This window comes from Nematolebias whitei, chromosome 10, assembly GCF_014905685.2.
Source record: "Nematolebias whitei isolate Nwh7 chromosome 10, NemWhi1, whole genome shotgun sequence".
Taxonomy (NCBI): domain Eukaryota; kingdom Metazoa; phylum Chordata; class Actinopteri; order Cyprinodontiformes; family Rivulidae; genus Nematolebias; species Nematolebias whitei.
The window spans coordinates 2909533-2924293 of record NC_056507.1 but is presented as its reverse complement, the minus strand read 5'-3'; the positions used below and the strand labels follow the sequence as shown (position 1 = coordinate 2924293).

Here is a 14761-nt window from a genome sequence, read left to right as displayed (position 1 = left end):
CTGAAAATGGCTGCAGGCCTTAAACACATGAGGAGAAAAGCTAAAAAAAAAAAGGAGGACTGGCACAACTTTCACACAACTGTACTGATGTAAGACTCACTTACATTCCTGTAACAGACCAGCTTCCTCTTGTAATTATATCCAGCGAGTATGTCACACTCAGACACATAAAGGACGGTCGTTCTGTTGGGAAGGTGAAAATCTGCCGAACCAAAGCCATCTTCAAACAGGATGCTCACACCTCCATCTGCAGGAACAGGTCAGGAACTTTAAAGATTTAAAGAGGCCTCCGTGTTCAACTGTCCCCCTCTTACAATGCTGTGATTGCTAGTATCACTCAGCCCTCTGTGAACAGTAAACAGCCATCAGGTGCTAATGATCCTTTGTTAGGCTGATGGTCCTTCTTGAGCATGTGATCAGCTGGTTCTGGTTGTCAGCAGCAAACTGGTTGATCCACTCTGAGAAGGTGCTATTTAAGAGACTGAGCTGAATACAGCACCTCAGACTGAAGAAGTCCTCAGGATGAGAGACGAAACGTTTCTACTGTTTTTTTTATTTATTAATTTTTTTAATGTCCATAGGACCAGATTGAACTTTTTTTTTTTTTTTGGATCTGCTGAGTTCTTTAACGTCTGTCTCATAAAAGTATTTAACGTAAACCAACAGTCTGTGGGTCCAGGTTTCTGCTTCAGCTGATGGTTCAGATTTACCTTTCAGGCCGTGCACGAGAGCAGAGCTCCTCCACTTCTCACTGCAGATGATGTGTCCGTGAGGAGGGTCAGCGTTCACTGCGACAGACATGTTCACAACAAACCTTCAACACACCTTCAGCCCGAGCGACATGGACCAGCCTGTTGAACTTCTTCTGCCGCGACGCTTCAGGCCGAACCATTAAAGTCGCTGCTGCTCGTCGCCCCCTGCAGGACAGGCGCACAACTGCAGCGTCTCCCTGCGAACCCTTGGAAAGACTTTTAGACTGTTTTTAATTCATTTAAAATAGACTATTTAATTTATTTTTAGACCATTTTATTTTATTGAATAGAACTGAAGTTGGGTTCAGTTAATTCAAAGTAATTACTTGATGCCAAAACTCAGAATATTGTTAATATGATTTTACAGATCTGTTTTATGATTGATATTGTTTTGTAAATGCATTTTTAAAAGACAACTTTACTAGTAATTCGTGCTCAGTCATCCAGGCACCGAATCCAATAATTCTCAGTCGGGTCATCTGCACGGTTTCTTTTTTATAGAGACGTTTCACCCTCTATCCAGAGGGCTTCGTCAGTCAGAGGAGTTCCAGTAAACTGTTTCCCCACCAAGCAGTAAACTCCTTAAATGGAACCAGTTTGCTGGAGCTAAGATGGTTTCTGGGGCCCGTCCTGTCCCTCGTCGACTCCTCCCAGGCAGCCACAGCCAAAGTGGTCCAAAGCAACAAAGTTCATGCTCAATCATCCAGGTACCAATTCTCAGTCGGGTCATCTGGACAGTTTCTTATCTGGCTAGTTCTAGTAATAAGAGTAACAAAGTGTTTCTGTAATGAACAGATTCAACCAACAGTTCGTTTCTGACAAATAAGAAGGGTGAATAAATCCATCCATCCATTATCTTTACCCGTTTATTCCATTTTGGGTCACGGGGGTCGCCGGTGCCCATGTCCAGCAATCACTGTGCGAGGGGCGGGGGACACCCTGGACAGGTCTCCAGTCCATCACAGGGACACACAGAGACAAACGAGACAACCAACCATTCACTCTCTCACTCACACGAGAGACAATTTAGAGTTACCAATCAGTCTAACATGCATGTTTTTGGTCAGTGGGAGGAAACTGGAGCAACCGGAGAAAACCCACGCATGCACGGAGAGAACATGCAAACTCCACCCTGAAAGGCCCCTGGACCGGGGTTTGAACCAGGGACCTGCTCGCTGAGAGGCAGCAGCTCTACCAGTTGCGCCACCGTGCTGCCCGGGTGAATAAATCAAGAATTCTAATCAAAAGTTCAATCTGTTATTGATCGATGAATTTCATTTGGTGCCCCTTCAAACAGCTCAAACCTGTTTACGAGGCTGGATTATTGTAATTTTTTTATTATCTAGGTGTAAAAAAACAAAACAAATAAAAAAGTCTTCAGGTGATTCAACATGCTGCTGCCACAGTTCTCTTGAGCTGAGAGCTTTCTTGTTGGATGGACCTCCTGAAGCTCGACTTTTGAGCTCAGTTCCAGTTTCACCCTGACAAACCAGAGCAACATCCTCTTTACTGCAAACGGGACTCCAGTCTGTTAGTCCTTGTCCAGCTCCTTACTGCCATCACTCATGAACAAGTAGGTAGAGGTGCTCGTGACACTGATGCTTAAAGTCTCTCACATATGGAACTACTGAACCCGTCTTAAGCTCAGAGGTGACAGGACCTTCTCTGACGCAGGCCCAACACTGTGGAACGACTCACCACTGCTGGGCAGGCGGGCCCCCGCCCTCAGTTTTCAAGTCCTGCTTAAAAACCCACTACTATTCCCTGGCTTTTAACAATGTGTATGAATCTGTCTGTATAATACTGTGTATCATTATTATCTTCTGCTATTCCTGTTTTTACTTTATTTTATGTTTGCCGTGTCCTTCGCTTGTTTTCTGCTGAACAGCACTTTGGCTGTTCCTGCTTTAAGTGCCTATAAATAAAATGGTATGGTACCGATGAACAGCAATTGATTGAGTTTGGTTAAGAAAATATAAAGATGTGCATCTTATCTCACATGACTTCCTGTCCCTGGTCCTCAGAGGGGGAACACCACTTAGCAATGACCAAGCTAAGAGCATTAGCCTTCAGTCCCTCAAACTCACAATGTTTGGAAACAACAACAAAAGAAAAATGGCAAAATCTACGAGGACTTTCTTGCTGAATTAAATGGAATAAATGGTTAAACTGGTTTTGATAACGCTGCAGCAGTGGACCAGTGGACGAGTTAGAACAAACGTCTGTGCCGTTGTTTTCTGTCAGGCTTCTGCCGCAGCCAAAATGAATGAACACAACCCACACGTAGGGTTCACATTTATGTCAAAAGAAATATAAATTACAATAAAGACGGGATAAATAATGCATCTAAGAAAAAGTGTATATAAAAAACTAGAGTTCTATTTTAGTTCATTCTTGTTCTTCCTCCGTGTCCAGCGGTCCTCTGTTCGGAGGCAGGGCCGGTTTGATCTGCTGCCAACGACTGGGGGGCCAGATGATGTGCGAGGCCCGACCATGCAGGAGCCCCACGGACACCTAAACACAAAGTTAAAAAAGAACAGACTTTAAAACATCTCTGACCAACAGTTAGACACCGAGGACCAAGTCTATAAAAGGATTCAGTCCCTCAGATGTTTTCATGTTTATTGCAGTCATAAATCAGCAACTTTGATTAAAAAAAATTAAAATAAAACACACAAAAAAGGTATCATTTTGTTATCATACAGCATCTTCATCAAGTTATCATTATGCCATTAGAGTAGTCCCTCGCTACTTCGCTCATCACGGACTCGCTCCATCGCGGTTTTTCAAAATAAGAGTGGACACGACACACAATCGGCATGGAATTTTTATTTAAAATAAATTATTTTGCACCTCCTGCAGCTTTGTGCAGCCCTTACTGCTGCAGGATAAACTTCCTGCTGCAGCTGATCAGCTGATCAGCGTGCAGAGCGGAGAAGTGGGTGTGGCCAAGAGCGCTTAAGTTGGCAAAGTGCAGAAGAGGCAAGGCGCTGAAATCATAACATTTTGTGCTCTTTTAGAGAATTTAGAGTTTAGAAACATTGTTTAGAATATTGCAAGAGTCTGAGAAGGATTTAAAATGACTTTATATACATATATATATATATATATATATATATATATATATATATATATATTCGATGTTCCTTATATTGTGTCGACAGGAGACAATACCTGCAAACCTCATTTTAAATTCTTAATGTACTGCTAAAGGTCTGGAGGTTGCGTATCTTTACTGGGTCGTACCGGTCCAAAGCTGTTGCTGTCCAGGCTGTGTCCATGATGATCGCCCTCAATCCAGAAATGGCCGTCAGGGATTTGAACGTATCGGTTCTTGTAGCCCAAAGTCCTGTACAAGTAACGTTAAGTCATAAATAAAAAAATTAACGATTTGCTGTCAAACATTTATTTCATTTATTCCATTAATTGGTGAATTTAGCGACGTTGGAACAAAGTTTCAAAGGTCCTGCGTATCCTTTTACTGCCAACCAAACTACATTTCTCTGTTCAAGGGAGAAAACATTTTGAATGAATAATCAGATGAACGACTTCTTACGGAACATTTGAGCTTTTGGGTGAAATATTCCGTTGGTGCCAAAGCTTTGTGAGGCAGAAAAACATTTTTAATTTAAGTCTGCAGTTAGTATATTACAATAAAAAACCTTCCAAAGATTGATCCTGTAACAAGGCTGGGGTCCCACCACCGGATCATAATCAACCAACTTCTCGTGTCGTTGATCCAGATGTTTCCAGGATCCAGGTGTGTTTTACACCTAAGATCAGTTGTAGTTCTAAACCTAACAAAAGAATACTGTATATGGTTGTAACCCTAACAAGCTGTGGTTTAACGAGCGGTACGCTGATGCCCCCGTCACTGGGGGATTTGAATAATAAGTGTTTGTAGTTTTTGACACAAGTGTTTTTCTGGACTGGAACTGAATGGGGAATGAAGCAAACCTTAATGTTTTTGGTGGATAGGAGTGTGTATAGGAACGGGGTAGGTTTTTTTCTTCTTGTCCGTGGCGGCGCAGAGTGATGGATCCTGGAGAGTGGGGGGAGCAATTTCCTCCACCACCAGGTGCAATGGTGGAGCCAGGGGGTGGCCAATGGTGGCCTTGGCCACCATAGATGAATCCTGGGCCACCCCAATCATTTGAGGAAACTATACTTTTAAGCAATACAAAAACTAGAAAGCATAATTTCAGCAAATGGTAGAGGTGGCCAGTTTACATGTATGTGGTGGTGGCCATCTTGAATTTGAAAGTGGCAGTCCAGTCTTCTAAAGGAACCTTTCTTACACCTACCTATATGTAGCCACACACCAAAATGGAAGTCGATACCTCACTTATTTTTCAAGTCATCGCGCTCACATTTACAGACGGCTGGATAAATGTAGGGTATTCACAATTCCTACTTTTCGCTTTAGGCATCCAGTGAGCAGCCTGTTTTTGTTCTTACTGAACTGAGATTAGTTATTCTAATATGTTCATTAAAACTAGTGACGTGCGAGTACAGTTTATTGTTCTTGAACTAATCACTGCAAAGAGAATGAGTCCATGTTCCAACCTGATGAAATCTCCTTCCAGGCCAATGACGCGCTTTATGATCTTCTGCTTTGGATTTCTGGGGGACCTAAGTGAATAAATACAAAATAAACAAACATATTAAGAAGCCTGCAAGCAGAAGACCCCCCTCAAACACAATGATGAACATACGCACACTCACACCAAAACAAAAAAGCCAACATTAATGACTAAAACTGATTGCAATCAGGCATCATGAAGACCAAGTCTATGGTGGAATTGAAATCTATTGTTTTGAAATTCTTTTATACTTTTTACAACAAAGAAAAAATAAAGTTGGGAGGATTTAGAACTCTAGAGGATTTCAAATTATGAAAGGGATTTGGATCGGACTTTGAAAAATTCAGATCACCAATAAGATTGAAGCAGATCTGTGGAATGGGCGGTGGTAAATTATAAATTATAAAGTGGATAGCGACCCACTATGCTCTATACCACTCACAACATAGCTGGATCATAATCAAAATGGTGAACGGGTTGCTTCTGCTGCATCCCTGAGACACCCCCCATCATATACCCACTTAGGCATAAGTGTCTTCAACCACATCAGGATGCAGCTCAGTTTGAAGATTACATCATGCTAGCTTGATGTGACCACAACCATGGCTGTTTTAGTCCTTACCATGTTGTAATCTGGAGAGGATGCCTCCACAGTTTTGTTCTTTTGGTCACTACCCAGACTGTGACCATAGGTGAGGGTAGGCACATCGACCAACTGGTGAACAGAGAGCTTCGCCTCGCAGCTCAGCTCAGACACTCCCCCATTTAAGGTCGGACATGACTACCAACATGGAGAGGGCAGTCCACACGTTTTTAACCGTGCTTCTTCGTGTCACTCTTTCTACTGAAGACACTGGATGACAAAAGGTTTAACTCCAGTGTTCTTAACTGACCCCTCCTTTTCTCTTTGAAATCCGTTTTAACCGTCCAAAATTGCGTTTTTGGATCGTTAAAAGCAGCTAAGCTACGAGCTAAGCTAACAGGCTGACCTCGGGGAAAAAAACCTCCGTCTTGTCGAAGATCCAAAAGTCACGGTTGAAACCCGTGCCTTCATCTAAAAAGTTGTTTTTCTCTGAAAAAAGAAGCTGAGAACTTGTTTACTGATTTTTTTATTAAAAGCTTTGTGTGACAAATGCTAAAGAGCTCAAACCACACCGAGCGTCCGCCATTTTGAGAACCGAAAAAAGGAAAGAGAGACAGCCCATGTCAAAAGAGACACGCTGCTCGCTCCCTCACTATCCATCCTTCAGTTCAAGCGATCTTATACTGCCATCCGGTGGTAGAAAAAAGGTACTACACCCAAAACTAATTAACAACATTTCTTCTTAAATTTGACAATAATTACTAATTATTATCAAATTTAAAACAATATTATCGTTTATCGCAATAATTTCTGAGACAATTAATCGCCCAGCAAAATTAGTTATCGTGACAGGCCTAGTGGTGGACACACAGGACTGTGAACCCATGTGACTCACTTGGGCTGAGCTTGACTGGGATCCACAGGCTCTGTCACCAGGATCTCCCTGACCAGACCCCCCCCAGGCTTTGCTACAGGATGGGACCCTGGTGCACCCCTACATCCTAAATTAGTACAGTTTAATGTTTCCAGTGGACCGTGTTGTTGTTACCATTAATATTCCTACTAATTTTAACCGCCCGTCTGCCCATCCAAGAACAAAATCAAAAAGGTTGAATAATTTTTTCCATAACTATTAACACATTTTATCATGTTTACTCACACAACAGAGACGATGTCGCCTCGTTGGACCTGGTAGTTCCTCACACTCCAACGGTTCAACAGGACCACGTCACACTCTGATCCTCCTCCTGGGTTCAGGAATGGCTGTTCGTAAGCACACATTTAAACGTTAGGGCAAATTCATCAAGCACTCAAAGTTTATTTCTATAGCGCACTTTACAAGATAACCATCGCTAACCAAAGTGCTGTACAAGATTTAAAACATACACAAGTGAACTGCAAGGTCAAAATACCACAAAAACAAGAAATTAGGATAAATAACAAACATGCTCATTAAAAGTAACACAAATAATACAAAAACAGTAAAAAATAAAAATCCAGCAGTTTTGCTCAAATAGAACAAAAAACCAATGAAAGAAAGCTGGACCTCTACAGTTACACGTCCAGAAACTGCTGCTTCCTCTCACGTCGCCCTCAAAACACGTCTTCTCTTTAAAGCAGGTCGACGTGTCGCCCGGTCTCACCTGCATCGACACTCCCTCTACTCGAGCCACGTAAGCCAACCTGTCGAGAACGGCCACTGTGACGGGAACAGCAACGAAGAATCCACTGACGAACGCTCGCAGGTACCGTCGCCCTGCCGTCATCTTCTGAGCCGTCAGGGAACTGGACGGATAATAGAAGAAAGAAGCTGAAACACAATCACGACATTATTCAATGCTAGATTAAACTTTAGTGACTCATGAGAGGAGAGGGCTGATTCAGAAAAATCAGATAATAGAGCTGAAGATGATGAGGTTCTCCTTAAGAGTGACAAGGACGGATAATATTAGGAATGAGATCATCAGAGTCACGTTAAGACGCATGTTATTTATTCTCTGTTGTCGTTAGCAGCCTGATGCTCGTTGTACAGGATGACAGCTAATTTAACAGAAGTTGCAGGATTTAAGACTCAAAATTCAACCGTATGAATTATCTGAGCAGTTAAAACAAGACTGCAGTGAAACTTGTCGATAACAATACATATCTTTATTTAAACAATTTTCTAAAATGTTCCGTTTAGAACACAGTGAAGATCTTGATAACTAAATGTCACCAAAACACCACATCAAAACCACTTGAAAATAATCACAGTTACGCTGTTACAAGACTGCAGTGAAACTTGACAACAATTTATTTATTTTTACATTTTTTGTAAATGTTCCCTGTAAAGGACACAGTGAAGACCTTTATGCATTCTTTAAACCAAAATACCACAAGAATCACTTGTAAATGATTTCAGATGTTGTGAGGAAGCTTTTAAACAAGACTGAAGGGAATTTTGTTTGGTCCGCTGCCTTCATACATCTCCTCCTACATGTCTCTGTGTGAGTGCAGCTACAGCGTGCGCTCTCAGGACATCATTACCTGCAGTGTTCCCTCAATGAGGACTGAACTAGACAAAAGGACCTTCTCCTACTCCGCTCCTGTTTCCTGGAATATCTTGTAAAAAGATCTGAAGCTCTCGACCTTTGACCTCTCTAAGTGGCTTTAAGAATCTGTTGGACTCCTGGCAGGGACCAATGCAGACATGTTCCTGTTTTTAGTTTTCTACATTCACCTTAGAATCCAGCTGTTTTTGTTACTTTTTTGCCATCTTATTTATATAAAACAATAATAATAAATAAATCTGTATGACTTTTTATAACTGTCCATTGTTGTCATCTTTCTTTGTTGAAATCAGGTCTCTCTTGTAAATGAGTCCTCGAGGCTCAATGGGATTAACCTGTTTAAATAAAGGTTGAATGAATAACATTTTGAATTTTTTTGTTGTAGCACTTCGATAAATTGACAGTACAAAAGTGACTTTTTGATGAAAATTTGACAGTTCTTTCAACAAATATAAAACCTTTAATTTTAGTCTACTTCATGTTAAGAATCATAACTCTGCCTCTATTAATGAATTACAGTGAATGACAATGAACTCATTCTTCTTCTGCTGCCTTTCATTTTATTTCTGTGATTGTATATCTTTTTTCTTTTCTTTAAATTGTATTGTATTTGTTGTTTGGATTAAATGAATAAAACAAATAAACAAACAAACAAACATACATACAATCATAAATTCATACATACATACAAACATACAGTACAGTACAGTACAGGCTATTAGTGCTGATAATTTACAAGGCGTACGTGAACGCACCGTGAAGCCCCGCCTACAAAGCGCAACGCTTCTAAGCGCTGATGGTCACTCGTCATGTCCGTAAAGCTTTCAGAGTTCACTGTATGCTAGCAGCTAGCCGCCGCGGACACCGGCGTTGAACAGTCAGAACAATGCCCACATATCAACTGAACAGAAAATGAACCAAGTTTAAATATTTTACCGCTGTGAGACCAACGACGGTCTTCCTGCGCACAATATTTCAAAGCTCCGGAGTCAGCCGGAAATGTCGTAAGGTCGCCATGAAGGAGAGGAAGCACGTGACGTAACTGTCGCCTTTCTTCTTCGTGGAGTTTATTGGTGGTTGGCAAAAACACAAATATACTCAGATATCATATATGAATATACTTATATTTGTGTCTATGGGCAAAACAGGAGGTCTTGTTCTTCTTTTTGCTTTCCTATCTTCTTTCTTTTAATGGCGGACAACTCAAACAAGTTAAAGGTGCATACCGCCACCTACTGTACATGAGTGTAACTTCACAACATCCACAGTATTCTGTGTTTTCTAAAATAATAAAAACACTTTTCTTATGCTACTGATTTCCTCCTTGTCCTCTGTTCCCAATATTCTTTTTAAACTCCTTTCTCTCTCTGCCTCTCTTAAGTTTCCCCTCATCCTCTCTTTCAGTTGCGTACTTTTCATCACATGCTCCTCTTTCTTTTCCTCCACAACCCTCACAATTTTTATTATTTCGTTTCCGTATTATACTGTGCACAGAAAGTCATTTTTGTAAATGACCTTTCTTCAATCTCATCATTATTACATCTTCCCTTCTGCTTCTTTCTCCATAATTCTTTATTAATACTGAGTTTTGTGTTATATATAATGCTTCCTTTCTTAACTTCATCCCATCTTTTTTTGCTAAATTTCTGTTTCTTTTCCTTTGATTATTGATTTACCCTTTCCCAAATGGAATATGCTTTGTTATTTCTCCCTTCGAGGCTCTTTTAGCAAGTTTGTCTGCTGTTTCATTTCCTTCCACCTCCTCGTGGCATGGCACCCAACAGAACTGAGAATCTTTACTGCCCCTGTGTAACCTGAATTACCTGTGCTGGATTTCTAAAAGAAGGTCCTTTCTGTTGTTTCCTTTAGTCCATGTGCTCTCTATGACTGACTCGTGCACACCCTGACCCTGTCCTGTTTGACCTCCTCCACTCCAGACCGATGATTTCTGCCACCATCTCTGCTGTGAACTCTGACAGTGCAACAAAAGTTTAATGTCTGAAACGCTGGGATGTCTTTATTCCCACACACTTTGTGCTGTTTTAGCCATCTGTGTCAATTTTAAGATAACTGATGTAACCATAAACCAACGAGCTACCACGAACCTCTTTGTGAAGCAGAGGGCTGCCATCCAAAGGCCCAGGGTGGGGCAAACAAGGGTGGAGGCAGGTGTGGGTGCTCCACCATTCCCAATCACATTTTTGCTGTCGGTCAAGGATTTGAACCGATCATAAACTCACCTTCTCTAACTTCTGCACCCCTGGAAGTAATCAGACCCCAAAAAAACTACTCAATTCCTAAATTTGACCCAAACTTGCGTCCCTGAAACTTATAAAAACTTGAAATTTCAAAAGAAAAGTCTACTTGCCAAATGACAGATCACCAGGTCTGACTGTGGGTTTGTCTTTTCAGACTTTGTGTTGAAATAAAAGTTGACGTTTCATACGTTCAACAAGTGTTTTGGAAATGACGCAGTGTCTCTCGTTGTGAAACACGACCTAATCACACACATCATAATTTACCTGATAAGTTCTTCCTGAGACTACTTGCACCTTTCTTGTCGACGGTTCATTTTGGCTCATGATAAACAGACAAGGGCCTTTGAGATAAAATCATTGCTGTAACAGTTTTGTATTCATTAAGGGTAGAAACATTTATAACTCACATGCAGGACTACGGTGTGCTGCCTCCTCGGGATAGTCTGTGTCAGTTTAGGCTTGTTTTAAGTTTAACCAGAACCCAGAAAGCACTGAAAAGACTCACGCTGAGACAAAGATTAAAAAAAAAAAGTTTATTGTGCTGAAGATGGTCAGTATCTGAGGACCTGTGAAGGAGGACCAGGGCTGGGTGAAGGTAATTCCAATCTAAATGGATTTATTTCCTAGTAAAATAAAGGTTTATGGTCAGTGGTTCTGTGCAGGGATGAAGGATGTCCAGACGAAGAGGTGAGTGGGTGCAGTGGAGAGGAAGGCTGAGTCCAGTAACTACAATTCCTTATTGAATTATTTCTTTATTTCTATTTGTCATCCATCCAACATCCTTGTTTTTAAATCTCTGAACAGTTCTGCTCCCTCCTATCTCATTGAGCCATATGTCCCACAGCGAACTTTGAGGTCAGATCAGATGCTTCTATTGGTTCCAGGCACTTGTTTTAAGCTCAGAGGTGACAGGGCCTTCTCTGTTGCAGGTCCAACTGTGGAACGAGTATCACTGCATGTCCAGCAGGCTCCCTCTCTCACTGTTTTTAAGTCTCATTTGAAAACTCACTTTTAATCCCTGGGTTTTGATCCAGTGTGAGCTGATTTTAACTTGTCAGTATTCTGTAATATTAATTTAGTTCTTACCCATTTAGATCTATATATTTTATCTTGTGTCCTTTGTTGTTTTTGCTGTACAGCACTTTTTTTTTTGGCCTTGTTGCTGTTTTTAAGTGCTTTATGGTATAGTATGGAATGGTATTCAGTTCTACACAGAAATATTTTATTTATAATTTCAGCATAGAAGGATTACATATTGTCTATAATAAGATTTATATATGAGATGATTTAATTGTGTATTGATACAATATAATAAATTATCGATCCAAATGTGGATATCGTTATTCGGATCGATCCGCCCTGCTCCTCCGCGCCCTCGCAAGCTCCGCCCCTTTTCCCTCGACCCGCGGATCGCTCCGCCGCAGATCCAGAGCTCTGGAAAAGGTATGACTTTAGTTCACAATAAAGTCACTCCGGGCTTGTAGGAAGTGATTTTTTATTGAACATAAAGTGCTGTAAATGCGCTTCATCGAGCTGCGCCGTTTAATATTCAGAGAATTAGTAAAATTGAGTGATTGGAGAGATGCCGCCTTGAGCTAACGTTAGCTTGTTAGCTAACAGCGTGAAGCGGCAGCTGTGGTTTAATGAGTTCAGAAAGTAATTTAAACTTTCACTTTAAACATTAGTTTAACTTTAACTGGGTGTGTTTATTTGTTTTAGTGCCTGAACTGTGGTGTGGATCTGCCAACCAAGGAGATGCTCAAAATATCCATTTTAAAGGTGAGACGGTTGAAGTTTTTATTCATCTAAACACAGTATAACCAGTAAAAAATGGACCACACCAGTGATTGTGCATGACTGGTGTTTAATTTTAGACATTTTATTCATAAAATGAGAATCTGCACTGAAAAAAAAATGCAACACTTTTGTTTTTGCTCCCATTTTTCATGAGCTGAACTCAAAGATTAAGATTTTTTTTAATGTACACAAAATGCTTCTTTCTCAAAAAGTGTTTATAATAGTTTAAATCTGTTGGTGAGCCAGATAGTCTGTCCGTCCACCTCACAGGTGTGGCATAAGATGCTGATCAGACTGCATGATTGTTGCACAGGTGTGTTCCTACATGGTCTGGAAATGTGTTTGGAGGGAAGTTGTATTTTTGTTTGTGTTTTTCTTTTATTTATCTCGGTCTTAAATACGCTGAGTTCCTCTGTTGAAAAGTCTGATAACGATGAGGAGGACGACTCGAGCCTTTAAGATTATTTTGTCATCTTTACTGTAAAAGTTGAGGTAACCAGAAATGTTGGCTTACAGATTATGTCAAGCAGTTCTCCACTGGACATTTTCTTTACGTCTACCTCTGCGTTCACTAATTATAGTGAATGAACCTGAATATATCGCATCAAATATACAGGGTGTCTTATCATGTCGACTACTTCAAAGTTTGATACATTACAGAATAGTTCCTTGGTGGTGGTCATAAATGGTTATTTGGGACTTAATTTTGTGGCACAAAAAACTTAACTACACAAATATAATTTAAACTACCAGTAAATGTAGTACTTTAAGGTAAATATTTATATTTAAAAAAGGAATTTTGGCTTTAAAACCCCTTAATAGTTGTGACCTCCTCAAGTAAATACATTTATATATATACAGTGGTCCCTCGTTTATCGCTGTTTGGGACCACGCCCACCCGCGATAAGTGAAGTAGAGATACAGTAGTTCAAGTTCAGTAAACTTTGTCATGACATGTGCCAGACTGTAATTTATTTGTTTATTCATTAATTTAAAAGAAAAAAAACAAATTCATCAAAATGAAAAATAATATAAAGTTTGCAGAAAGAAGAAAAAAAAATCTTATCTGCCCTTTTATTAAAAAAATAAAATAACTACAAACATCAACTGAGGCTTGAACAATCCCCAAAGCAAAAACATCAAACATCAGACATTCTTCACACGGTATCATACTTTCCTAACAATTTCAACTTGATCATCTTTTGAAACGTATAAATTGTTTTAGAAATGTTTATGGCGATATCAAGACAATTCCACAGTCCTGTTCCCTGAACTACAGCGCAGCTCCTTCACACCAGTTCTAAATGGAGGTTTTACAAACATTTACAATCCCTTAAGCTTATAATGACTTTGTTTAAAAAAAAAATTAATTGAATATTTGGGGGTGATTTTTTTATGAGCTTTATACATGACTTGTAAAATATTATATTCAACCAAATCATAAAATTTAAATAATTTCAATTGATGAAATAATAAATTTGTTTGTGACCAGAGCACTTCCTACTAATAATTCTTATAGGTCTTTATTGTAAAATAAAAATAGGATTTGTAATTGTTTTACATGCCTTTCCCCAAACTTTCGTACAATATATTAAATATGGAACAATCATTACGTTATACAATACATACAAAGCTTTGTCTTTCAAAAACTCTTTTACTTTATACAGTAATGCAATTGATTTAGCTATTTTTATTATTAATTTACATGATATTTCCATGTCCTCATCAATAACAACACCAAAAAATGTATTTAATTAACTATGAATTTCAGTACTGTCAGTTTTAAATGGGACTTCAATAATTTTTCTTGTATTACTAAATATCCTGTATTTTGTTTTTTTCCAAATTTAATGATAACTTGTTAATTTGGAACAAAGTTTGTATTTTTTATGACAATTTTATGATGTGACATACTTTGAGTTTTAAGTTGGAAGACAAAAGTCGATTGGTTCATCGGGACAGCAAAAGGTTAACCCTTCACGAAGCCGATGCAGGAGGACTGTGTGTGTGTGGCAGAGAAGATCAGCTGATCAGCTGCAGGAGGGAGCTTCCCCTGCACTTGTGGGCTGCACACGCGGTACAAAATAATTTAATTAATTTAAAATAAACAATCCATCCATCCGCCAGCTATGTCATGTCCAATCTTATTTTGAAAAACTTCATTATAGTGAATCTGCCAAAAACGAACTGTGAAGTTGTGTGTGTGTGTGTATGTATGTATGTGTATATATATATATAT

The 14761-nt window shown here is 39.7% G+C and overlaps 2 protein-coding genes across 3 annotated transcripts in view; both read right to left on the bottom strand.

Moving 5' to 3' along the window:
- Nucleotides 1-835, bottom strand: part of faap24 (FA core complex associated protein 24) — a 2106-nt gene extending 1271 nt beyond the window's left edge. Inside the window, exons 1-2 of one of the 2 annotated variants that reach the window (XM_037682517.1) lie at nucleotides 711-835; nucleotides 105-247 (exon numbers count right to left, since the gene is read on the bottom strand). In XM_037682517.1, coding sequence (XP_037538445.1) covers nucleotides 105-247; nucleotides 711-801 — 234 coding nt within the window. In that variant the 5' untranslated portion in view covers nucleotides 802-835. The remainder of the gene's footprint in view (nucleotides 1-104; nucleotides 248-710) is intronic. The other variant, XM_037682518.1, reaches the window with a different exon arrangement.
- A 2208-nt stretch (nucleotides 836-3043) lies between these two features.
- On the bottom strand, nucleotides 3044-9479 carry immp2l (inner mitochondrial membrane peptidase subunit 2). Its single transcript, XM_037682516.1, has 6 exons — nucleotides 9404-9479; nucleotides 7562-7703; nucleotides 7078-7181; nucleotides 5319-5384; nucleotides 3999-4101; nucleotides 3044-3266 (listed from the first exon to the last, which is right to left on the bottom strand). Exons 2-6 carry the CDS (start codon nucleotides 7682-7684, stop codon nucleotides 3141-3143), a joined length of 522 nt encoding a protein of 173 aa, XP_037538444.1. The 5' UTR covers nucleotides 7685-7703; nucleotides 9404-9479; the 3' UTR covers nucleotides 3044-3140.
- Between the last annotated feature and the right edge of the window lie 5282 nt (nucleotides 9480-14761).

Bases quoted from the DNA above. Each gene is read 5' to 3' on its own strand.
- immp2l (XM_037682516.1), bottom strand. From the start codon at position 7,684: ATGACGGCAGGGCGACGGTACCTGCGAGCGTTCGTCAGTGGATTCTTC. The intron at 5,385-7,077 runs GTGAGTAAACAT...TTATTCACTTAG, and splicing joins GGCGACATCGTCTCTGTTGT to GTCCCCCAGAAATCCAAAGC. The intron at 3,267-3,998 runs GTACGACCCAGT...CTTTGTGTTTAG, and splicing joins ACAGCAACAGCTTTGGACCG to GTGTCCGTGGGGCTCCTGCA.